This window comes from Blennius ocellaris (genome assembly GCF_963422515.1).
Source record: "Blennius ocellaris genome assembly, chromosome: 22".
NCBI lineage: Eukaryota > Metazoa > Chordata > Actinopteri > Blenniiformes > Blenniidae > Blennius > Blennius ocellaris.
The window spans coordinates 11,034,351-11,059,498 of NC_137671.1; the positions used below are offsets into that span (position 1 = coordinate 11,034,351).

At 43.5% G+C, this 25,148-nt stretch overlaps 1 protein-coding gene across 5 annotated transcripts in view; it reads left to right on the forward strand.

The window, feature by feature from the left end:
- Nucleotides 1-20,685, forward strand: part of wnk1b (WNK lysine deficient protein kinase 1b) — a gene marked incomplete at its 3' end in the record, with an annotated part of 81,846 nt that extends 61,161 nt beyond the window's left edge. Inside the window, exons 12-37 of one of the 5 annotated variants that reach the window (XM_080518282.1) lie at nucleotides 1,923-2,012; nucleotides 2,526-2,594; nucleotides 4,630-4,884; nucleotides 5,649-5,716; nucleotides 5,801-5,945; nucleotides 6,037-6,153; nucleotides 7,688-7,798; nucleotides 8,029-8,080; nucleotides 8,271-8,411; nucleotides 9,016-9,760; nucleotides 9,910-10,238; nucleotides 10,330-10,388; nucleotides 10,769-10,825; nucleotides 12,383-12,466; nucleotides 12,627-12,663; nucleotides 12,748-12,824; nucleotides 12,934-13,206; nucleotides 13,289-13,563; nucleotides 13,808-13,883; nucleotides 14,212-14,341; nucleotides 15,182-15,379; nucleotides 15,703-15,774; nucleotides 17,978-18,019; nucleotides 19,518-19,684; nucleotides 19,774-19,830; nucleotides 20,257-20,685. In XM_080518282.1, the coding sequence (XP_080374408.1) occupies nucleotides 1,923-2,012; nucleotides 2,526-2,594; nucleotides 4,630-4,884; nucleotides 5,649-5,716; nucleotides 5,801-5,945; nucleotides 6,037-6,153; nucleotides 7,688-7,798; nucleotides 8,029-8,080; nucleotides 8,271-8,411; nucleotides 9,016-9,760; nucleotides 9,910-10,238; nucleotides 10,330-10,388; nucleotides 10,769-10,825; nucleotides 12,383-12,466; nucleotides 12,627-12,663; nucleotides 12,748-12,824; nucleotides 12,934-13,206; nucleotides 13,289-13,563; nucleotides 13,808-13,883; nucleotides 14,212-14,341; nucleotides 15,182-15,379; nucleotides 15,703-15,774; nucleotides 17,978-18,019; nucleotides 19,518-19,684; nucleotides 19,774-19,830; nucleotides 20,257-20,685 (4,155 nt within the window). The remainder of the gene's footprint in view (nucleotides 1-1,922; nucleotides 2,013-2,525; nucleotides 2,595-4,629; nucleotides 4,885-5,648; nucleotides 5,717-5,800; nucleotides 5,946-6,036; nucleotides 6,154-7,687; nucleotides 7,799-8,028; nucleotides 8,081-8,270; nucleotides 8,412-9,015; nucleotides 9,761-9,909; nucleotides 10,239-10,329; nucleotides 10,389-10,768; nucleotides 10,826-12,382; nucleotides 12,467-12,626; nucleotides 12,664-12,747; nucleotides 12,825-12,933; nucleotides 13,207-13,288; nucleotides 13,564-13,807; nucleotides 13,884-14,211; nucleotides 14,342-15,181; nucleotides 15,380-15,702; nucleotides 15,775-17,977; nucleotides 18,020-19,517; nucleotides 19,685-19,773; nucleotides 19,831-20,256) is intronic. The other 4 variants (XM_080518283.1, XM_080518284.1, XM_080518285.1 and 1 more) reach the window with 4 other exon arrangements.
- Between the last annotated feature and the right edge of the window lie 4,463 nt (nucleotides 20,686-25,148).

Consider the following 25,148-nt stretch of genomic DNA (forward strand, 5'->3'; position numbering starts at 1 on the left):
GGAAAAAAGTAGCTAAATTCAATTATAGCAGTAACGTGACCCAGAGGTTATTATACCAATCCCCGTTGTTTTCATACCCTGCCGACCCAGGTGCCCCAGCTGATGTTTATTTGTCATCATGTAGTCTTTGGTTGTGATTTTAACCCCCCCCCCCCTTTCAGTCACATCAACAGAGTGTCTCACGGTCTGCCTTCATGTCTCACATCAGAGAAAAACTCCTCGAGAGAAGAGCTTGACTTCAATCAGGACAGCATCAGTCAATATTTACGAAGGTCCGACAGAGTTTATGGGAAATATTCAGACCGCAACTGGTTAATTCCAGGTCCAACATGATAATCATTACGGTTCATTAAGTAATTAAGACATCAACAATCAGAAGGTCGTCTGTGAGACACTCTGCGGTTTACAGGCTTTAGCATTGAGTCTAAGTCCCTTCTTCCCTGTATTTATGTTGTATATTTGATTTATTTTTGTCAGTAAGTAATATTTTGTCTGTATGTTCATATATGATTGTATATGAGAAATGTGTGTTTGTGCAGGTATACTGTTTACATAGTATATTTGAACATCTGCTCGTACAAATCCAAAGTCAGGCCGGCTTTGAGTCACAAGTGACAGCATAAAAATCCTCATACATTAAACAGATGTGTTTTCCAGATGCAAGCTGAATGCACTTAGTATCATATGGTCGATCGCAAAGCCTCCCCCTAAAAAAAGTTCTGTTCATTCATGTTAACAGAAGCTGCACGACTTTGGTGATTTGTATGGACAAACACACAGAAACATACAACAAAACCGACGGGGCTTAGACGAACCGAGCAATGTAACCATGCAGAGAGACGCTCCTGTGTATATTTTAAATTCTTTCTGTTCTTTTGTGTTGTACATGCTTAGCTCGATGCAGTTCCTTATAACGGCATATTGTTTTCACCTCACAGGACTCAAAAGGCCACAGTTTTAAGTTATTCTTTACATCGTCAACCTTTCTTTTGATTTCTTCGGTCTTTGTCGCCTACCAGTTTCTGTTTTTCGTGACCTTCCATGTGCCCTTTCCGTTTGCTTTATTAAATTTCTGTTCTGTGGAGTTCCTCGATGTATTGCTGCATGTAATGTTCGAAGGAGGTTAGTGTAACTGTGTGTCCGGTGCAACACGTTGTATTTATGGAAGCTCCCTTCACTTTTCGAGGGCGAGCTTCATGAACCATATGAAGTTGCGTAGAGCCTTCCAAGGGTGGGGGCATCAACAGTTCAGTGTGGGTGTAGATTATTTGGAAAAGCTTTGCAGGGAAATATAGAAATGTGCTTATTATTTCCACAGTTTAGCTTCACTGAGAAGGGAGAGGAAATCCAACCGATCAGACAGTCAGTCTGTCAAACTAAAAAGCAAAGGATAACTTTTATTTGTTTCCAGATTTAGCTGAATATATCAGGGTTAAGTGCCTGTCTTCTGTTGTGCGCTTCATTGACTTATTGTCACGACCAATCACTTAGAATCTGACCTGCATGTACAAACAAACCCCACTTACACCCTGCCTAACCCCAGTTCTGTGCCTGTACTACAAGTTGTGTATATGCATACACCAGCATATACTGTTGTTGTGCATATATCTGGATGGATTAGTGTGTATAACTGTTGTGTGTGTGTGTGCGCGCATTTGTGCATACACAAGACGAAAACTTCCGTTAAGTAATCACATAGGTAGCAGAAGTACCTTGTGTTTGCACACATGCATTATTTTCCCCCCACGCGCTGCAAACATGTTCTAATTGTTTCTTTTTTCTCTCTCTCTCTACTTGTTCCCCCAATCTCTCCTGATTCCTCACCTCCATCCTCCGTTTGGCAAATCCTGCATCATTGCATCTCCACCTCTCTGTCCATTTTGCTTCTGTCTTTCTTCCTTTTTATTCTTGATTCTAAACAGCAGGCGCAAGCTCCGTCCCCCCAGCCGACTCCAGGACCCCTGCTGGCCCCCGCCTCCACCCAGCCTGCTCCTCCTGGGAACCCCCAACAGGTAAAATCCTGCTTTTTTTTTTCTCTCCCTCACTTTGTATCACCTCTAACGAACAATATCCATGATTATGAAATAAATAAACACCCTGTTTTTGTGCTGATAAAAACTGACACTCGTTCTTTGAAGTTCGGTGCCTTTGCTTCGAGGTAACCGCTCCCGCCGAGCTGGCACTTTGCCCGCGGTGATCACATGGTGTTTATGATGAATCGCGTTTCCTCCCGGGAGCCGAAACACTCACGCGAATCACTTGCAGCTATGAACTGATTAAATCGAGCAAGAAATTGGATGTTAATGAGAGATCAAAAGTTTCTTGTCCTGATAAGCCGGCATGTATTCATCAGTTCTTTCATTGAACTGTCAACTGCTTCTATTCCTGGAAGAGTTTACATACACACCTTGCAATTCAAGCCATTGTACTGTTGTAACGTTTTTGCAAACACAGTGAGTGCTATTATAGAAACACTATCTTTTTTTTAAACTATTTATAATAGTGTCTTTTCTGTTTTTCTCTAGGTTTTGTCATCCAGCAGTGCATCACTCCATAGTCCAACACACACCACTCTGCCGCAGACACCTGCACAGGTACGGCACATTTAATTCACATTTACAGCACATGTAGTAGATTTTTTTGTTAAAACCTTTAACGCTCCAAAACACCAAACAGGCACTGAGCCCTTGAAGAAAAATACTCGGTTAAATTAGTATTCGATTACACATTGAACAGGAACTTTACTGTGGCGAGTAGTAGATTCTAATGTTATTCAAGCACTGCTATGATTTGGACTTTTCATGTTGAGTTTAAAAAAAACAAAGCTTTAGCAGGTAGTTTGAGTATTCTTAGCAAAAACATGTTGAAATGTTCTCAGTAATTAAAACCTGCTTTGGAAAATGTTATATTGAGAGAATGCACAGGCACGCAGTGATCAGACTTGCATTTGAAGGGTAAATTCCAATCTGACACTAATCTGCTACATGCAAACACCATTATAATTATAATTCCCCCTCGGGGTGAGAGTCGGGTCCAAAATGAATGCACTGGTAACATTTCCTCATATCCCCTGTCGGTGCTTACAATAAACACATTGGAGATAGTTAATTACACGTTTAGAAATTCTTAACAAAAATCCTATAACATTATTCAGCTTTATCTCTTTTCTTCCACTTGTTCTTATTGCATGTTTTGCTTTTTTTTTTTTTTCACTTGAAACTCTCCCGTCAGCTCACTTCCCTTCTTCTGTTTTTCTTTCTCTGCCTTGCTCATGGGCATGCTGCCTGGGTTTACCACCGGGTTTGTTTCTGATTTGTGCTTTTGTTTGTTTTTCTGTACGTCGATGTGCACGATTGTGTTGGTTTTTTATATGTGTGGTTTGGTTACATGTTTTGTGTGTGTGCGTGTTTGAACGTGTAGTTTTGTGACCTCAGCCCGTCTCCCAGTATCGAACATCTTTATCTTCTGTACCAAGTTGCTCAGCGAGCTCTGGTTCAGGTATTATTTAGTTTGTCTGTGTGTGTTTTTCTGTGTGTTGATCTTTACTGCGTATCTGTGAACTATGTGAGTCTGATGCACATTAATCAGATTATAACTGCAACTGTTTGTGACATTTTGAGTCACAGTTCAATGCTGTTCTTTGTGCACCCCAATTACCTGTACCACTTCTTGAATAGAGAATATCATAAATACTGAGGCAAATTTAATGGAAATGAAGATGGGTAATTTGACGAGGACCGGGGAAAAAATGAAAAATGAACAAACAGCAAGCAGGACTCTCATCCAGGCTCACATTTCGTGTTCATGACAAAAAAAGCTTGATCTGCATTGCAGAAACACTTGCAGTTTCTCAATTTGATGTATTAAAATATTAACTTTGAATCATCAGTTGTTGCTAAGGTGTTGGGGTATCCCTGTTGATCGATACTCAGTGAAAATCACAACTCTTCTCTTCCTACTTATGTACTTTTAATTAAAACGTCTGGTGTCCTGTCACAGTTTTGTATGAAAGATCATTTTATATTCAAAACTTGTCTGGATTACACTTAATTCAGTCATAGAAATACATTTGAGTAGATATTTTTTGCCTGTTTCCATCTGCATTCTGATGGGAATTTGCTGGTCAGCCGTCCGGCACGTTGTTCACACAGTCTTGTTCTGTGGCTGCATGATGTGGGAGGATCTGTGTGTGTGTGTGTTTTTTTTTTGTTTTTTGTTTTTTTTAGTTTTTCCTTCACATGTTGCTCCACTCATGTGTGCTCCACTTATTGCGACCACAAAGTTGAAATTGAGCTTCTCCGAGCCAGACGTGTCTGTAATGTCTCGGTGAACTATGGGTGACTCCTTCTGCTGGCGTCTTTATTGTAAGACGAGCATCACTGAGATCAGTAAAGTCCCCAGACTTAAAGTCTCAGGGATTAGTTTCTCTCCTTAAAGAGCAGCTTCAGCTCACTGTCTCATTGCCCGGTGTTTTGGTCCAATCCATCGCTGAGTCTCCTCGCTCTCCCCGTCGACTTGTATGCACCCTTTTCCTCATCTTTTCAATCATCCTCTGCCTCATTTGCTTTCTCCCCCCCCCCTCCCTCTTTCTCCCCTCTTTCCTCCTTTTCTTGGACTCTTCCTCCTCAGCCGAGTGTAACCCCGCCTACCTCTACCGTTCCCTTGGCGACCCTCCCGTCTCTCCCCGTTACCGTGCCGACAGCGGTCGTGGTTTCCCCTCCCTCTCCTCTGCCCATCCCTGTTGGGGTGGTGCCTGCTATTGTTTCCCCTCCTCCTACTCCTCCTCGTGTGCCCTCACCTGTGCCTCAGCCCTTGGCCACCATGGTGCCAATCATCAGTGTAGTCACCGCCCCGCCTGATACCCCCATGGAAGTCCTGCCCCAGGTACTGCTCATGGATGGTCGAACGGTCGAGCGGAGGCCATGTTCCTGCTCATCAATTACCAATAAATCCTGTTGGGGATCATTTTTAGAACAATTGAAGGCATCCTTCAGTTGAGACCTTGATGCAGTGAAGTCATTATATGAGGAGCACTTTAATATTTACGTTTTGTCTCTGGCTGGTGGAGCCACCTATCCTAGCTTTGTAATTGATTTCATGTATTTAATCTCTATATTATTTAATTTTGTAGCTGTTGCATTGTTCAATGTTTGGAAATCCACTCTGGTTTTCTGTTTTATTCTGGAGATCTGATTCAAAACTGGTTCACTGTACACAACTTCTTAGTGTTGCTTCTAGTTTGTTTGGCCTGTTGGTAGATCAAATTAAAGACGTAAAACATGTTAAATCAGCCTGACACAATATCACAGAAAATAATTTTTATTTCTCAGAGGACCATTAAATAGAGCTTTTTTTTTTCTTTCTTAGGCATTTTCATCCATTATTGTATTTCCAAACTTACATCAGCCTTATATTTGCTCCTTTTGTTGTTCAGAAGGCTGTTCCATTTATTTTCATGCATTTAGTGTAGATTTTTAGTGACCTTGAATACATTTCAGTTTATTTTTGCTCCTTTTTCTCCTATATTTTGCCTGGATTTCACATTTCCTGCTGTTTCCCTCCCTATTCCTCCACATCCTTGTGTTTGTGTAGTTAGCCAAACATACTGCGTCATTTTGTCTCTTCATCTCCGTGCGGTTGTGTTTCAGTCTGCGTCGCAGTCGTCCGAGCTGTCTCAGTCGCAGCTGCAGCCACCTGTGCTCTCAAACATCGAGAGGTAAAACACGCGAACATCTGGGATGGATCACGTTCTAACTTCCCAAACTGACCATTTCCACATTTGCCTTCTCCTGCTCTCCAGCCACTCTGAGCTGTCCGGTCTGAGTGACGGAAACGAAGGAGGAGGTCGCCACGAAGGCCGGTCCGCCAAACGGCATCAGAGGCGATCCGTGAGGAGTCGATCTCGCCACGAGAAGATCACCAAGGCCAAACTCAACGTCCTCAACGTAATATCTCAGCCCACAAACCGACCAACACTTTGAACAAAATCCAAATAAAAATTCAATTGTATATTCGTTTGTGCACGTCTGTCTGAAGATCTCCAACATAGGCGACAGGGTGGCCGAATGCCAGCTGGAGACCCACAACAGGAAGATGGTGACTTTTAGGTTTGACCTGGACGGAGACAACCCTGAGGAGATAGCCCAGATTATGGTACACGCACCGATCACCTCCACGCTGCTCTTTTACAGCCACATTCATATTTTCAGAGTTGCTTTTTAGTGCAAATGTTGCAAATCAAAGGTGTGTAGGCACACTTGTCAAATATGCACTATATAAACTAATCATATGCATTTACAACTCTACAAACTAGATTATTCCTCCATGTATACATTAAACTAAACACAAATTATAATACAGTAGATTGCTACATCAGTCATAATTCTTTCAAGGTAAAAGGAAATTTAAAGGGAGTACCATTTAAATATATACAAAAATATATCAGGAAGATTGTTGTAAAAATATAAAAAGAGACTCAAAAGCTAAGAGCAATAGAAATAGAGGTATTTCTCACAGGTGCACGAACTTCTAAATACTCTTGAAGTAATCACATACGTTTATTATATTTTTTTTTCCAAAATGTGTTTTTGTTTATTTTTAAAGGTAATATGAGAATTGCATGATTATGTATATGAGTTTATGCAATCTGTATAATGTCATGTGGAATGTAAATCTATGAATAATATATGACAATCACATACATGTAATGTTAATAAGTCTACTGTAAGTCATATGCAATGGAAATAGGATGTTTGTGTTTTTTAAATGAATGAAGAGGAATAACTGATGTGATTTGTTTTGTCTCTCTCTTTCTGTCTAAATGTGAAGTGAAACTGGTTAAAATAAATAAATTGTTAGTTAGACAGTCAGTAATAACAGACAGCTGATGACCAACATCGCTGGACAGATTACATTTCTTCACTTGCAAATAAAATTACTGTAATCTCCACATGCGTGTTTGCACTTAATATAGACTTACAGATATTTAAATGTTATCGGAGCCCAACTTGCTATTGAATATTGTACTTTTCAATGTGTATACAAGATAAAGAGCTTTGTGCAGTCAAACATGGAGTCTTAGGCACACATTTAGCTTCGAGCTGTCCTGTCATATCAGAAAAATATTTGATTTCGATACTGATATTTCTCTTGGAAATCAGTATAAAAGAATAGAAATTAAGTTGTTCAAACATCCTCGGCGTACTAGTATTTGTTGTATTTCTAAATACTGCATTCTAACCTAATACTTGACATACCAGCCCAGCTGCTGCATCGAGAGATATCTCTTATGTCAGTTCCACACAGTTGGCCAACTCAAGCGTGAAATAATGTGACTTGTGACTCAGTAGATACACAGAGACCTCGTATCTCTGCATCAGAAAGGTGCCTGACCATTCGCTGCACATTTCAGACAGACCATGAATCCGGTTTAATACTCGGGTGTAACGGCCGCACATTCCTTTATTGGTGGTTTTTACATGCTGGCTGCTCTTTGTCGTTTGAAACCGCTGAACTACTTCACACCGACAGTGTTCTGGACCTTACTCTTTTATGGACAAAAATGAAATCACGTTGTTGCACAGTGGCCCGAAAGGAGGAATATTTGAAACGCGACAATCGATGTGTCCGACTCAAATTTCACATGGTTGGAGGCTTTGCTCATTTTTGACCTTGTGTGTGCAATCAGGTCCAGAGCGAGTTCATCCTGGAGAGCGAGAGGGAGTCCTTCATCGAGCAGGTCAGGGAGGTGATAGAGAAAGCAGACGAGAAGGGGCTGGAGAGAGACGCAAACAGTCAGGTAAACATAACACTGGGTCCTCGTTTGCCTGCTTCTCTTCCTTTAGTTCCATACATGTACATAGTTACTGGTATTGAGTCAAAAACTACAATAATTGTAGGTTTTTTTTTTATATAGTGTGGATAAAATCTAGAATATGTATGCTAAACATGGCTTAAATTATAATCATTTGCTCCTTTATTTCATACATTTTGTCTTTCATTTTGTTGTCTTGTGCTGTTAATCTACAGATGGCCGGCCACACGGAGCAGCCGATTCCTGTGATATCTGTTCCCATGCCAGGTAAAAAGAAACGGCAAAATAAAAAGCCCTTGGGAAACAAGACAAGAGATTTAATTTCCACAATTTCGGGTTTCTGTTTTCGTCTCCAAAGGCACATCAAATCTGTCGTGCAGATGAGTTCCTTTGAAATGTAATGGCTTTAAATTGATGCTAATTTAGTGACAACTAAGAAAACTTTCCGTCTTTGTAGACATCGCTCCCAGCGCAACCGCCCAAGTGGTCCATTCGGCAGGTCGGAAATTTATTGTCAGCCCCGTCCCCGAGGCCAGGCTGAAGGAACAAATGTACCCCTCCTGTCCCTCTCCTGTCCCCACACCTGCTGCTGAAACAAGTAAGACATTTTTAAACTTTTAAATGGACCTTTTTAAAGGTCAATAAAGTTTTTCATATTTGTGTATGTTTCGCTGTTTGAAGGCATCTTCAACTCAGTATTTCATGTATCTGGCTGCATTTTTTTAAAGAGCTGGATGATAATTGTTTCTGTAGAGTCCAAAGTCGGATATGGGGACTCGTTGGTCTGTTAAATATCACAGAATAGTCTTAGTATATATAGTATAGGTCCTATAACAGTAGAACATAAAGTATTTTATTTGCTTTCACTGCTGAAGCATTTTGAGTCTCATTCATGGGGCATCAATTACAATGTCAGTGCACAATACAGCGAAAAGATGACTTTTTTTTCAGCCCAACTCTATTCCATTCAAAATGCAACAAATGATTTAACATTGCTCTTATTTGGGAAAAAATCAGTTGAAAGAACTTTGTCTGGTGCTCTTCATAAACGCTTTATATTCCCAATAAATAAATCAAAAAATAGCAGCATTGAAAAAGTAAAATTAAGTTTTTTTTTCTTTTTGCCTCTGGGCCGGATGTTTGTCACCAGATCAAGTCAGTGTGGATAAAATGCTTCGCTTCTTTTTATTTTTTTTTTCCAGCTCCATCCCAGACCGCAGGCCAAAGCGTGGCCTTGTCCCAGTCTGCCGGTGCCATCAGCTTACAGAAAGCCTTCTCTGAGCTCAGACAGAACCAGAACCAGCTCGATACGGGACCCAGCACGGCGCCGGCCTCCATCCACTCCTCCCACCCTCTGCAGCCTGCAGCGGCCCCTGTCCTGTCACAAAGTAGCACGCTCACCCCTGCTGTGGACCCTCTGCCTCCTAATTTAACCCCGTCGCAGGAGCAGGTCTTGGATGCGTCGCTCCCGTCGTCCTCCAGTCCCTCCGTCTGCCTCAGCCCCCCGGGCTCGTCCTCTCCTCCCCCTGGTCAGGCAAACATCCAGCCTCAGTCCCAGACGACGTTTGCCGTCGCTGCGTCGCTGCCTTCTTCTTTACCCTCGGCCACTGTCTCGCCGACGTTGCCCACCTCCCCGCCGGCCTCCTCCACTCTGATCACCAGTGACGTCTCCTCCGATCGACCATCGGTTTCTCCCCCCTCCTCGTCCACGCCCTCCCTCTCTTCCGTCGTCATCCCCACCACTGCTATCCCGGGTCCCCAGCTTGCTCCCTCTGCTGCCTCCCACCCTGCTCCTGCTCCCTCCTCCATCTCCTCCTCCTCCTCCGCTGGACTCCAGCCAGTCACCACGAATGTGCCGTCAGTCCAACCGACCCCGGTCCACTCTCAGCCGCAGACAGCAGCTCCGCCCGGGCAGACGCACACACACTGTGGGGACTGCGATGCGAGGTGAGAGGGCGTCTGTTTTGCGGATTATGGCTGATTATCGAACCCGGTTGTTTAACTTCTGGACGTCTGAATGTGCTAATAAGGCACATCAGCTGATACTTCAGTCGTGTGCTTTGGTTCAGATGAATGAAATGAATTCCGTGTCTCAGGTGTGACGCGTCCTCCGAGTCGCAGGGCAAACCAGATGACATCCAAGCCCTGGATAAGAAGCTGCGGTCTCTCTTCATGGACCTGGGCGGAGGAGTGACGTCCAGCCAGGGAGACGCCTCCGCCGCTGACCCCGCCTCCGGAGCCTCTGTGGCAGGTACCTCGTCCCCGGTCGGCCATGTCTCTACCTCCATCACGTCTGTCACAGCGCCCGCCTCCGGCCAGCCAGCCAATCCCCCTCAGCCCCCCACCACCCTGCCGCTGGGGTCGCTGGGGTCACCCGTACCAATCCAGGGTCCCGGGACGCCGATCACCACCCCTGCTCAGACTGGTCAGTAGAACGACATGCTGTTGTGCTTCTTCTAGAGTTTGTTGAAATACGTTTTTTTTTTTCTAACTTTTCTTTTTTTTCTTCTCTGCAGTCATCTCTGCCTCGTTAGGCCAGACCACTCCATCCAAAGCCCCGTTATCCCGGGTACCGGTGAGTTTTCCTGTGTTATCGTTTTCTACGTCGTAATCAGGAAGCATGTGCATGTCTAATTTACACTTTAAGAAGCAGTCACAGTTATTACCAGTGGAAGATGAGGTGGGCTCTCCTGGTCCTGCAAGAACCACAGTCCAGCATGGTGTCATTATGTCCCCTGCTCACTCCATTAGATTCAGGTATTTTGGGGACATTTAAATCATGCAGCACTGTGGCCTTCCAGGACCAGGAGAGACCCCTCACCCATTTCAGCCTCATTTCTATCGACTCTTACATCTCGCATGGAAATATCCCTTTAACACTCTTCACAGTAATTGTTGTAATCTCTTCTACTTCTCTTTTTTTCCCTCCCATCACATCTGTTTGGCTGAGAATAGGCCAGTTCTCCTCCTTCAGAACTCCTGCCATCCTTCCCTGGAACTTGTCTAATACAGGTGTTCTTTCTGTTTTGTACATTTCTTTAAAAGAAACTCCAAAGTAACACAGAGATCATCATGTGCAGTCTTTTGTTGTATACTAATGTGACCTAATTTGACCATGTGCTGCATATAAATAGTCTCAGTGTGTGTCAAAGTTCATATTTTATTGATTTTAACGCTTGGAGACAGTAAAGCGCAAAAAAACCATTTAAATAGTAAAGCAAAGCGGCTTATACGGCCGAAGCATGCAAAACAAATGTGAAGTGACTGTAATTTCCAGATTGTTTTGTTGTGGCTCTGAATGCAGCTCCCTAAAAATAGAGATTTCCCCTTTAGCCAGAGGTACACACTGAATAGAACGGCATGACTTCTTTATAAAAATAGAAAGAAAAAAAACAAAAACCTGGCCCACAAGTTATGAGATTCACCCCTCGTGTTTTGCTCCTGTGTGAGACTTTGTCTAGTTTGATTAAGATCACCCTGCTGCAGTTCACAAGGGATTTAATTTTAATCATTCACCTTTTAATTAAGTGTTAATTTCTCCAGAGAACGGCTGGCTTGGCACGCTTTCCGCTGCATTTTATCTCCCTTGTATGCTGGAGCAATATGCTTTTTTTAAATTTAAGAAAGTAAATACAAACTGAGACTTATAACCGAAGTGCAGCATTTTAAAGTTTTTAATTAAAGCTCTAGTTTCCCAAATTATGGTTATAGACTTACAAAAACAGTTGTACAAGACTTATACAGGATAGAGTCTTCATTGCATTTGTGATTATTCTGCTACTATGTATTTAAAGACACAATCACCAATCACTTTATATTAAAATCATTGTTAAGTAAAGGGTCTTGAATAAGAAAAGACAGATTTTGCTTGTTCGCTCTGAATAACCAACTCAAAATCAATGTTTCTAATCAGTTTTGTAAAGTGCCATTTTATACAGTGTAACTTAAAAAAAAAAACAGACCAAACCAAAGAATAAAATATCAAATCTGTCAAAGACTTAAGTGCCATTTCAAAGCTTTTCAAATATCAAAAATGTGCAGTGAGTGACAAGAATTGCTCCTTTTTCCAAAGTGAACTCAACTTTTGATATACTGCCAGCTCTGTAATGCTACTATAAGTTTTTGACAACACTCTGAAGCTGTATTTATTTCTCTGCTTTCTGGAAGTTTTCTCTATATCATTAACAATTCTGATTATGAGACGTATGGCTACAAAAGCACCGTGAGGATGAGGATATAAGGTTTAAACTGACAATAATGCATTTAGAAATTAGAAACTTGGATAATCATATATATATATATATATATATATATATATATATATATATATATATATATATATTCCTATAAGTTCCTATTATTTTAATTAACCTACCTGCTGATCTTTTGCATGTCACCTCAAGTCCTTAAACTAACTTGAAGTTAATGAGAGAATGCTTTATAAATAATCCATAAAATCTTACAAGCAACTTAAAAAAAAGAAGAATCTTTAAATGCACGTGTAGTTTTGCTTTGACCTAGCGTGTGTTGGCATGTGGAGCATATCTAACAGCGTATCGATGTCTTCAGTCCCAGCAGCCTCTGGAGGACTTGGATGCGCAGCTGAGGAGAGCTCTGAGCCCAGAGACCGTTCCCATGAGCTCACACACACAGGTAAACACACACACACACACACACACACACACACACACACACACACACAGGTAAACACACACATATTAACACTGTCACTCCAGCAGCTGGGGCTGACAGTGGGGCTGGAATCAGTGAGCGCGGCTCTGTTTTGACTCATTTCTCTTTGTGCCGACCGCAGGCCTCTCACAGCAGCGGGCCTTCATCGGGACAAACAAGTATGTACAAGTGCATATTTCCCAAGTGCGTCGATCTGTGGCTCTGTGTCTCTTGCCTGATGATATTTTCCGTCCCTCCTCCAGTTCCTTTTTCCTTAGAGGAAGGAAATGCATCTGCTCCACATTCTCCTGCAGCTGGAATTAAATTGGGAAGATTTCAGGTAAAAGTTGTTTGACAGGCGAGGGAGCGTCGGTAATTCACATATAATTTCCTTATAAATATATATATAAATGTTTTTTTTTTCGTGTCTGTCTCTTTTTCTTGCTCAGGTCTCGCCTGCTACTGAACAGCCTTCTGTCCCTCGCTCGGCCAGGACTGAATCCTCCTCCACCTCAAGCACCTCATCTTCCTCCTCCTCATCCTCCAGCCTCTCCAGCCCGGAGAACACGTTGCATAAAGACTCCCTGTCGCCTCTGAGAGGGGGAGGAGGGCAAAGGGGAGACGTCGTGGACGGACCCCCTCTACAACGGACTCCACTGGGGTCCGCCCACCCCTCCCCCGTCTCCTCGCCGAAACCCGCCACCACCATCGGACGTTTCCAGGTATTTTTGTTTCCCCGCCTTTTGTCGTTAACTCGTCTGATCGTTGTTTTACTTCACCCTGGATGTCGTTGCCTCATTTCAGGTGACGACTAACCCGGAGGCTCGCGTCGGTCGGTTCTCGGTCAGTCGCGCCCAGGAGCAGACCCCCAACCCCAGCAGACAGAGTCCCCTCCCCGCTGTCCCGTCTGCCAACGGGCCCAGCGATCCAGGCCGGGTTCCCACCCCCGACTCGCCTCAGAAAGCCTCTCTGCCGAGTCTGAACAACAACTCCTTCAACAACTCCTACGTCAGCAGTGACAACGACTCCGAGTTCGAGGACGAGGACTTCAAACGGGAAGTCAACCACCTTAGAGAAAAGTACGTTATCTCCTCTTCTCCCTCGACGCTGTTTTCTTCTTCCTGCCTCCTCCTCTTTATTAAGGTTAAGTACATTTAAGACCAAGAGTTGTTTTTTTTAGTTTTTTTTAATTTATTATTTTTTTTTTTTTATCTTTTCTTGAAAGTTTTCGCTTCCCTAAAAACTACCGCTTCTTCTTTGTTCTTTTCATTTACTGAACATAATTGTACTATAACCAGTGCACTTCCCTCTTTCTACCACCAGGCACATGCGTGAGATTCAAGCCCTCCATTCCCGCCAGAAGGAGGAAATCGATCGACTGTTCACCAGGCTGGGAAAGGTCCGTCACAGCAGCTGAGTCGACAGCATCACACTCACACAGTCCGCACACATCCTTAAAAACCGTCAAAATATCTCTGATATTCAGAGTCTAAAAAATTAAATCACAACTGGGTAAAATGAATAAATCGATTAAAGTAGTAATTGTTTGCTTTGATGTTGCTTTGAGTGAAATGTTTGTTCTTATTTTATGTAATTTATTACTTTTTGTCGTAATTTATTCAGGAAGTGCGATTCAAATGTGTAAGAGAGATTTTTCTTGAAACAAAGTGCACAAACCCTGCATACATTTACAAACTTGGCATCTGTCCTTTGGCTGTTTTGTCCAGGTCCCTCCGATCGCGGTGATCCCTCCTGCGATCGCCTTGACGGGCAGGAGGAGACGACCGACTAAAAGCAAGTCGTCGAAATCGTCCAGGACCAGCTCCACGCACGGCAGCAAGAGCCCGTTACAGCCCGGTGAGCTCTCATTAAAGCAGCTGCATTCAAGAACGAGTTTGTCAAAGTGATGAAACAAAAAAAAAACAAAAAAAACATGTTTTCTTGCCTTCTTTGAGTGTGATCGGCTTCATGCAAACACCGGTTGTTTGCTCAGGGTTTGGCTCATTACTCGAAAATCGTATAGAAAAAGTAAAACTATGACGATCTATGTGATTTTTCTCAGTATTCCAGTTCTTAAATGGGTATTATTGAAAAGGAATAACATGGTGTGGCATTTATTTAAGTCTCATTTTGCAACCACTATCATCACACCTCAAATCACCTTTCATTACACCTCATCAAACCTGCTCAAAATAAACCAAAAGCATCATAATAATAATATAATGCGACCATGAGAGAAAGAAAACGTGTATTTTGTGTGATTTGGTTCAACTGAACGTTTAACTTCCCTCCCCCTTTTTTTTTTTTTTAATAGAAACTCACAGAAACAGACACTCTAATTTTGATCCACCACATCCAGTATAATTAAAAATAACATTACATCCTTTCTGTGTTTATGCATTTGTGTGCACATATGTGTGTGCGTGTGTGTGTGTGTTTATTTGCTTGGTCATATGTGCATGTGGGTGTACGCTGAATCAGACCTGGAGCTTAAAAAATTCTGACTGCTGTCCCTGTCTGTTTTTCTCCATGTTGTCATTGTATGCGTGTGTGTGTGTTTGTGTGTGTGTGTGTGTGTGTGTTGGGGGGTGACGGGTGCCTCAATCTGTTCGTCATCATTGTGCGTTCGTCTGCTTTCCGTGTCGGTTCCCGCCCTGTGCGCCTCCTCGCCTTTGCCCCGCCGCGCAAACCTTCCAGGCAGCACTTTATCCGCCCAGAGCGTCCCCACCATGTTCCCCGGCCAGCTGGCCCTGCTGACCCCGGCGGGGCTGGCCGACCCGGGCGGCAGCGCCCGCCCCCAGCCCCTCAAGCCCTCTCCCTCCAGCGACAACCTGTGCTCGGCCTACACCAGCGAGGCGGCGCTCTCCGTGCCCAGCCTGTGCGCTCCCACCCCAGGTAAAACAAACAAATAAATAAATAGATAGTTTGAATTTCAACAAGCTGATTCGCATGCGTAGAAACACAGGCGTCTGCCGTTGGTCCGTCTTCACTCCCTCACAGGGCAAAAATGTTTCTCGGTGTGTTTTTCTCTCTGTTTGTATCTAAACTCACGGCTTGACGTCTCTTCTGTGGATCCCTCTGTTTCTTCTCTTTCACCTGATCCTCTTCTGTCTCTACATCGTCATTTCTCTATTCCTCCCCCCTTCGCCTCGGTCGATCTGTTACCACCTCCGCTCTCTCCCTCTCTTCATCTCCTCCTCTCCCCTCCCTCTCTTCAGGCTGTATAAAGTTCAGCTGGGGTTCGGAGCGTTTGGCCTTCAAGCCTGGCGGCAGGAGGACGCGCTTTCTGAGTACGCCCTGCTTGGCTCTTTGTGTGTAACGCTTTATTTCTTTGCCCTTCTCCTTTTACCCCTCACTTACTTTTGTTCTGTTTTGTTTACTCCTATATCCCTCAAGTCTCGGTCGTCCTGTCTTCCTGTGGGTTTTCTTCTCTTGGTGGAGGAAAGATAACACTCATAACAACAATATCCTGCAGAAATCTGACGAATCCTAACATTTTGGCAGGATTTAGTCGAATGCAGCATGTCTAAATGAGATAAAACTGTGTTTCTATCCAAATTAAGATCTTAAAGCGCAATCAGCTGCTCATCGCTACAACAAACATCATTGTTGTTTACGCTGGGAAAAAATAAAATGTACATACAAAGCAGAAAATATAAATAAATTGCAATACGCTGCAGGACACAAAACACAGATGCTAATCGGTCTTACAATCCTGAGCTTCCCATAACCTTTTAATGTTTTTTTTCCTGCAAGGTTTGCCATCTTTCTAACCGACTCCTCCTCTTCAAATAGATTTACAGTTTTCACGGACCAACACCTCTGGAACGTTACATTCAATGCAAATCGGTTTCGACTATACGAAGTCACATAATCGGTTATTTCAATGAAAAATTACAAGAAAGAACAGAGATAAAGTTGCACTGAAACATTAAATCATATGTGTTAAGGCTCCAGATCTTCTTCTTGAGAAGCGTGTGAGTCGATCAGCTCCCACATTCAGTAGTGAGGAATCGTCCACAACCTTTAAGTAGAAATTGATTTTGAGAATCGATGCAACCTGAGTAGTGCAGCTACATTCTAGTGTTTAGATATTTTTCTTCCATCCCTCCGAGCAAAGACACTTAAATCAGAATCTCTAACCTTTATGCACAAACTTTTATTACTACCTGCTGAAGAACAAATTGGAAGTTAAAGCTTGGTTCTCAGGCTGTCGGCAGCCCCGCGATAAAACCACATTAAAGAATCAGCTGATTGAAAACGGAAGATTCGCTCCTGCGGATCTTGTAACCGAACTGTTGGTGTAACAGACAATCTGTGCTTTTCGAAAAAGAAATCGAATCAAGTCGAGTAAAATGTCCACTTCTGCTAACGTCCCCACTTATGTCTGTTAAAGTGCAAATACGGAGTGCTTCACTGCGTTTCAAATCTTAACTAATACGCTAACAATCCCATGCATTTGTTCAAAAACATAAAGCAAACATGGTTTCCTTTTATGAATTTGATAATAAATTTTACAATCGTTTCCCTTCATGTGAACTCGTGTCTCCGTTTCCCTGCTGGCAGATGAGGCAATGCCGGTTGCGTGTCCGTCTTTAGTTTTGAACCCCGATCGCTTCCTTCCAGCCGCAACAATAAAACAAATAAACAAGCAGACTAACAAGGAAGAACGACTGGAGACCTGATGGCTTGACTCTCTTGTCCTCCAGTTTCATTTTTAATTGAGAATGTATTATTTGGCTTCACACAATTGTCTTATTTAGGGACGGTTCTGTTCAAATACTGTGCTTCAATCTATTTTTTTTTTACCAATAAAGTGACACCCCCCCCCCCCCCTCCTTTGGAACCCCATTTTGAAGTGTTGTGATATATTGTGCTTGTTGACAGGATGTTTACGGACGCTTCTGAACCCTCTGCAGCTCAAACCCTTTCTCTCACTTCCTCACTCTTCTATCCTCACCCCCCCACCCCCCCCCAGCCTGTCACCACACCAGCAGGAGGGGAGAGAGAGAGACAGACCTGGGTCTTAGTCCTATATACCGTTAGCGTGAGATACATTCTGATACCCACTTTTGTTTAAATCTAATCTGTGGGGGAAGTTTGAGGGTTTGGATTGAGAGTGTTGGACCCAGTTCTAGAGTTCAGCTGTGGAGGGGAAGAACCAGGTGTCGGTTACCCAAAAGCATCTTAAAGCCAAAGCGTGCAGACACACTGCAAAGAGCTTTAGACGATCACAACAAAATATACATATATTATGTTGAGCCGACCTGCTGTTTCATCACGATGCCTCCGTTCAAAATAAATTCTACATTTGTAAGTCTGAAGGCATTTCTCCAGTTTGCACCGTGCGACGGGTCTTTTAAGATGTTATTGGGTACTTGAAGTAAAAGAAATAATCATATTCGTATTGTGTTTGCTTGTCAGTGTGTTGTGGGCGGGGTTTAACTCTGACTCTCTCCCAATCCTCCCGATCTTTGTCTTCCGACCGCACAGGGAAGATGGTGAAAAAAGTCTGCCCCTGCAACCAGCTCTGTCGTAATTATCTATCTTTTTGGTCTTCCTCCCGCCATCCATCCATCCTCCCTCCCCTTCCTCCTCCTTTCATCCTTGCATTGACGCTGCCTTCTCCCCGCCCTCCTTCGCCCTCTAGATTTAATCTGTTTACGTCCCGCCAAACATGAGATTGGCTTCAGTTATTTCAGCCGCTGTGTCAAAGTCAGTTTGAACGTCTTGGAACAATTTTGAGACTCGAGTTTTGGAGGGAAAAACCCAGTTTGACTGAAATGACTGAAATACCTGGTGCATGCACCTGCGAGCTCTCTCACACACACACACACACACACACACACACACACACACACACACACACACACACACACACACACACACACACACACACACACACACACACACACACACACACACACACGAACACCCCCCCCCCATCATGGCTCGTGGTCCAGACTACACTGACCAGAATCCCATGCTGCTGCAGTCACTCATGACTCAGCGTCTCCTCATCCTTATTTTCCTCCATTTTGTTTAGCATGACATGACAATCTTTGTCTGATGAGCTCTACGATCCAGTTTTTTTTTTTTTTCCTTCTCCCCTCAAAACTTCTTCCCATAATTCATTGTGTCACGTAGCATCAGGTGCGTGAATCAGCCCTTTACAGTTATTATATAGGATTGGGATTTTCTGCAGGAAAAGAAATGTTTTTTTTTTTAAATGAAATTTCACTCTCATGAAGAGTTTTTGTATTATTTTGATTCCTGATACTTGTTTTAACTATTTGTATGTTTAAGAAAGGCTACGTATTTTCTGTTTTTGGTATCCATATCTGACTGTAAAACCATTAATCCTGTCGACGGCCTTGATTCCTTCACGTCAGGAGAGTGACTCGATACCATTTACACTTGGAAGAGGCACCGACATGAAGCAGTGATACGAATTAATATGCAAAGATTGTGTAAATACATGCAGCAAGCTTTGCCCAGTTTGCATCCCTCCCCCCCCCCCCCCCCCCCCCTCACTCTACCCTACCCTACCCCCACGTGCATTCAATTTTCTCCATTAAGTTTGAGGCTGAGTTTTGGCACTTGGCTGCCTACATACCTTGCTGCAGAGTTTGAGTGCCATCTAATGGACAACATGTGAAGTAAACTTTAAGAAACAAGTGATTCATGGGGCAAATGGCTTTACTTACAGAGCTGGCTGTGAAAAACAACTTGCTGCTGCGCATGTCAGTGTCACAGATTGCCCCGTGTCTCACAGATTTATTATATTTGGCATATTATAGTCTCATAAATTGTCTCTTTTTAATGTTTATCATCATAATCCCCCATCATTGAAACTAAACACTGCAGCTCTCACGACCACCTCAACATGCTGCCCTAAAACGCTGACCCGATTGACCTTTGACCTTTCCACGGTCCAGACATTCATTCAGATAGCATGACTTTAATACCACTGTTGAAACACTGGCTCACATTCTCGTCCTCCCCTCTTTCTGCCTTCTCTCTCGCCTCGCAGGGACGAACAGCACCAACGCAGTGAGCGGATCGTTGGGTCAGAGTCAGGGGGGCTCCCAGACTCTGCCCCCCAACATCTCGGCCCCCCACCAGAGAAAGGGAACCTTCACGGACGACCTCCACAAGCTGGTGGACAACTGGGCCAGGGACGCCATGAACCTCTCGCAGGTTCGGAGCTGCTTTATCAGTCATTGGACTCATCGAAATGCTTTATTTTACCGTTTTATGAAGAGATATTAACGGTTCAACTCTCACAGGGTAAGCGGAGTGCCAAACAGCTGCAGCAGGCTCCAGCGCAGGGACACAGCTATGAGGTTGGTATGCTAACACACCGCTTTCACACTGGCCTGTTAATTTCAGAGGATGATCCGCTGGGACGACTGAGTTCCCCGCCGTTCGTTTATCAGACACAGACGGCTGCATATGTCATGCTTCTGTACCAAAGGCAGATGCTCCCGGTCCTGGAGGCCATGTTTACTGCTCCCAACATGGCGGGGTTGAATGAATTTAGTCATTGCGAAGCTTTTATCAGAGAACCTCGGGACGCTCAAAGCAGCGATGTGTCAGAACATGCGGGATCGTGGCCCTCGAGGAGCATTTAGTTTCCCAATGACTCCCGGTTTCTCTGTTATTGTGTGATAACTGGACCAAAAAACATCTTTCGCGTCCGTAGATGATACCCGGTGCCACATCAGAATGAATCGGGTGTGTTTTAAAATCTTGTCCTCCAATCCCCGCAGGTCATCCAGTCGGCCAGCCTGGGCAGGAAGTACTCGGCCCCCAGCCAGCTCTGTCCCAGCAGCGTCGGCGGTTCAACCCACCTCCCTGCAAACCCCACCACTGCTACCTCTCTGGCCGCCCGCAAGGGCTCGCTGTGCCAGCCCCCCGCCTCCTCCACTCCGCCCCTGCCCCAGCCCACCCAGTTCGTCAGCTACACCCCCTCCGCCGCCTACAGCGCACAGTGGTCCGGTCCGGCCCACAGCATCTCCTCCGCCACACACCAAACCCCGGCGCAGCCTCTGCTGGTCAGCACCTCGCAGCCGCTGGGGCCCTACCCGACCTCGCAGGGCCCGCTCCCCGGCCAGGGCCCGCTCCAGGCCTTCCATCTGGCCACCCCTCTGCAGAAATCTGTCAGCAACCCAGGGGGGCCCAACCTGAGGACCACGTAGGGGCAGGGGGGTGGGGAGGGGAGGGGGGGGGGGGGGTTTAAATCTTGACTGGTGGAGCGGTGCAGAGGAGAGCGTTTCGGTATGTACGTCTGCCGGGAGCGAGCAGGAAAACCTACAAGAGCACGAAGGGCAAGGAAGTCTGAGATGATCCGTTCAAGAAGGAATCGGGAGGATTTGTCCACCTGCACTCATCTCTGCTTCCGTCACACCCGTCTCCATTTCTACATTTTCTTCTGGCCACGAGCCAAAGTGATCAAGGGTAAAAAGAAAAGACTCAGGAGTGCAACATTAAAAAAAAAAAAAAATGAAAAAAAAGGCCAAAGAGGTTCTGACAGGGTTCAAGACTGATGTCATTAGCTGATTGCATGTGCAGTGTTGTGTTCAGGCTCTCATGGCTGAGTCACGGATCTCTGCCGTGCGCCGGTGGGAAGAAATGACCTCAGACGGAGGAGGAAGGAGAGGAGGAGGTGGAATATGGAGGCCAACTTTAGAAAAAAATCAAACTTTCACCCTCCTGTCCATGCAGATCCTCTCAAACACTGTTTCATTGCTGCAGATTTTGCCGGGAAAAGCAGGTTGTCGCATTCGCTGTTGATCTATTATTACAACATGGCAAACCTGTTTTTTGAATAAAAAAGATAGTTTCCCCGCTAAATTTAAAGGGGAACTGGGTGACGATAAGTAGAAAGTCCTGATTTCGAGCAGCAGCATTTCTGATGAGACGTGGCAGCAGGTATTAGAAATCTCTCTGAACTGTTAAAAAGCACAACTGACGTTGAGGAGGAGTGAAAGAAACGCCGGCTGAGAGGCGATGCAGCCCGGCGCTCGGTGAGAAAAGATTAGTATTAAATAACATCATGTCGGTGGGCTCCGGACGCCGCCTCCTCTTCCATCCCTCGCTCTTCACCTCTCTGTTGCCATTCGAAGCAATAACGGCAGAAACCTTTCAGATATTGGGGGGGGGGGGGGGGGGTACGGCATGATAAAGTGGCCTTGTTAGAATAATATCAAAGTCCTTGTACAGTTTGTGTCCATTTATCTTTTTTCTAGAATGTCAGCTATGATGATTCCATTTCGTTGTTTTATTTTTCGGGGGTTTTCGGGTTTGTTTGTTGTTTTTTTGGCTTTCTGCCCCGCTCCCCCCCCCCCCCCCCCCCACCCCTCAACTCGCAATCTGAAACACACACACACATATACAGAATGCACGAGACATTCAAACACACACATCCAAGCACACAGACTCATGTAAATATAGCAGCTGTTTAACCGACTCACTCTAAGACGATGCCTCACGTTCATAGTGTCATATTTGGGGTTGGTTTCAGCGCCGGGGAGGGGCGGGGGTGTCGAGATGATTGCAATGTACATTATGATCCTAATTGTTGTTGTTAATGATTATTCTATTTAAAAAGAAACAAAAAAAACAAAAAATGTGTTCTGTCAATGGACCTGTTCTACGTGCGCGAAGGGCGCACGATGTGGAGACACTGTGATTCTTGTTGTTTGTTCTTAGCAGATGTTGTTGGACAACATTAGTTTTTAGGGTTTGATGTCACAAGTTTAAAAAGAAAAGAAAAATCTACACAAAAGAACCGTTTGGGGTCCTTTCACTTTCAATTCACTGCCCCCCCCCTCGCTCCTCTTCGTCAATAAGCGTCCCTCCATCAGTCCATCAGAGGACGCGTTTCCATAGCGATGCCTTACCGACAACTAACGTCCCAAACTGATCGAATTGAAAGTGGAAATTGATCCCAGAGCCGAGCGGCAGGAAAGTTCCTATTTAGATAACAAAAGTCAAAGCTAGCTATTTTTTTTTTTTTTTTTTTTTTAATACAGGACTTGTATATCAGACACTTTAAATGTCCCTCCTGATCCCTGGTTTGTTAGATGAATGTGAATGTATAAACCAATGGTGTCCATTTTAATGTACTTGAAGACAAAACAACAACAAAAAAAAGCTCTCTTTTCTTTTTGCTGTCTATGTTTTTGCTTCTCCTGACGCCCCCTTCTAGAGCCCCCGCCATCACCAGGGGGTGAGTTTGGGGGTGAGTTTGGGGGGGTGGGGGGGTGATTAGTGCCTTGCATCCTTCTTGTTGCTTCTTTGTCAGGAGTGGAGGTTTTTGGGTGAGAGGAAGTGGGCGTGGCGTGGAAACCGGTGGGAGAAAAACAGCCACCGTGTCTCCGTTGAGGTTTTTTTTTTTTTTGAGTTTGAAGGAGGGAGTCGTAGACGATTGTATTTGAAGCTTGGACCACTCTGTACTTAACGCGGCGCGAAGCGGTCCGGTCAGATTTTGAAACGTCCTCTGGCATAAGATCTATAAAAAACCAAAACTTTACACCCAGTATTGACGCTTTTGTTTTTCTGTGAAATCAGCTGAACTTCAAACACACGTTTTAAGCTCTTTAAGCTATGTGGTGGTGAGATGTGCTGTGGGCCATGATGAGGAAATACAGTGCTGCTGGGGTTTTGTTTTTTGTTTTTTTGGAAATGCATTTAGAATTAAATACTATGAAAATCACTCTTCAAAAAGAAAACTGCCAAGTTACTTGTCCTTGTTTTTTTTAGACCTTAAAGATGGCTCCATAAACAGTGTTTTAAAGCAGCAGTTATTAGCATTTAGCACAAACGTACCGTGACGTGTTTCACTGAGGCTGCCTGCAGGTGTTTTGACATAACAATTTGAAATAACTTCATGATTCTTCACTTTTCTTACATGTAACTCCGCAACAAATCAGTTTGAATTCAAGCAGGAAGCCGCAGTAGCGACAGAAACGACACATAGGAAGCTTTTAAAACCTCATATTTTCTTTCTTTCTGTCTCATTTGTGTGAAGCAGCCGAGACGGTTTTACTTAAAGAAAAAAAAAATGTTTTCAAAAAGTTGCGCTTTACTAAATATCTGAATGTGAATGGCCGCGTTGCAGGCGGTGGTTTTAAATGCCTATGTGGTTGAAGTGAGTCGGATTGTGAAAATGACGGAAGATAATGTGATAACGGTTCAGTTTAGCTGCAAGGCCTTTAAAAAAAAGAATCCTCCCTTTCCGCGTGAATGAGAAGCACTTGGTACAAATTTCACTGAAAAAAAAGTTGTTGAATGTGTTTAGTTTGCATCGAAATACTCTGAATACCCTGTGAAATTTGTACAAGAAGTATTGCTTTCGCCAGTTTTTATGTGACAACTCTCTCACAACGTTTTATTACTGCGAGTCGATTTGGGTTTGAAGCTGTGAATAAACCGTGGAGCCACTTCTCTTTGGCTCTGGACTCAGTGCCATGTTGGGAGAATTAAAAAAAGAAAGAAAAAAAAAAGAGAAAAACCCTTTTGGTAGGAAATCATCTGCTTTTTTACTCACTGGAGCTTCAGCGTTTTGTTTGTTTGCTTACTTTGCAAAAATCTGCAATGCAATTTTATTAACATGACAGTTTAATTTCAAGTGGGGTTGAAAGTTTCCTGATGGTTCAATGGAAAAGTTTTTTTTTGTTTGTTTTAATAACTGAGACACACAAAGTATAGCAATAGTTGTTTTAACTCATCTGCATTTTTTGCTTGTTTAGAAGACTCACCCCCTTTTGTTTTTTTGTTTGTTTTGTTTTTCACAGTAGAAGTGCCCAAACATTACAAAAATCAATTTAACACACAAAAACATGTTTCATGTGGCGTGCTCCTGTGAAATCTTTTTTCTTTTATATCCCCTCAACATGCTTTTACACACCGTTTTATCGTCTTCCAACAGCACCTGGTTGAATTTACCGCCTTTCTTTTTCTGTATTGTGGCTGATATTGTACAAAAATGATTGGAATTTAAAATGAAATGGATGAGTGAACGAAACAAAAACAAAAATCCATGTAGGGAGTCATCGGCAGCCTTTAACGGTATGTTTTGCACTAAGTATAGAGTGTTCAAGCTTCATATTAAAAAACAAAACGTTGCGCTTTGCGCTACCATACAATGAAATTTGTTACTTTATTTGTAAAAACTTAATAAATAAAAGTTGTTTAAATGGAAAAAAAATACGGGGGAGTTGTGTTTATCTGCAGATTGGTGTTTTCACATCCTTTTAAAATCAAACTCTTGAAGGAAGCAGCTGGAAAACTGGAAAGCAGACAAAAATGTATAATATTAATACTGTATTATATTTCTCTCGCAGTCTGTTTGCCGGTATAACACCACTTGATGTGACTCTGATGTGTTTCTTCTTCATTTTCATAAGAGAATAAGCAGACTGACTCCCAAATACTGACATACAATGTGTCAGTATTTGAAATAATATTTGATATTTAAAGTTGAGACAGCCCACATGGAACATGGTTGAGAGTCATTCTCGCAAGAAAATAATTTTTTTTTTGGACAAAGTTCAAAATATGAAGTTGTAAAAGAGCAATAAAAGTACTTGTAAAAGACATTAAAGAAAGAGAGCGGTCATACAGAATTACATAAACATGATTTTGGACACCCCCACAC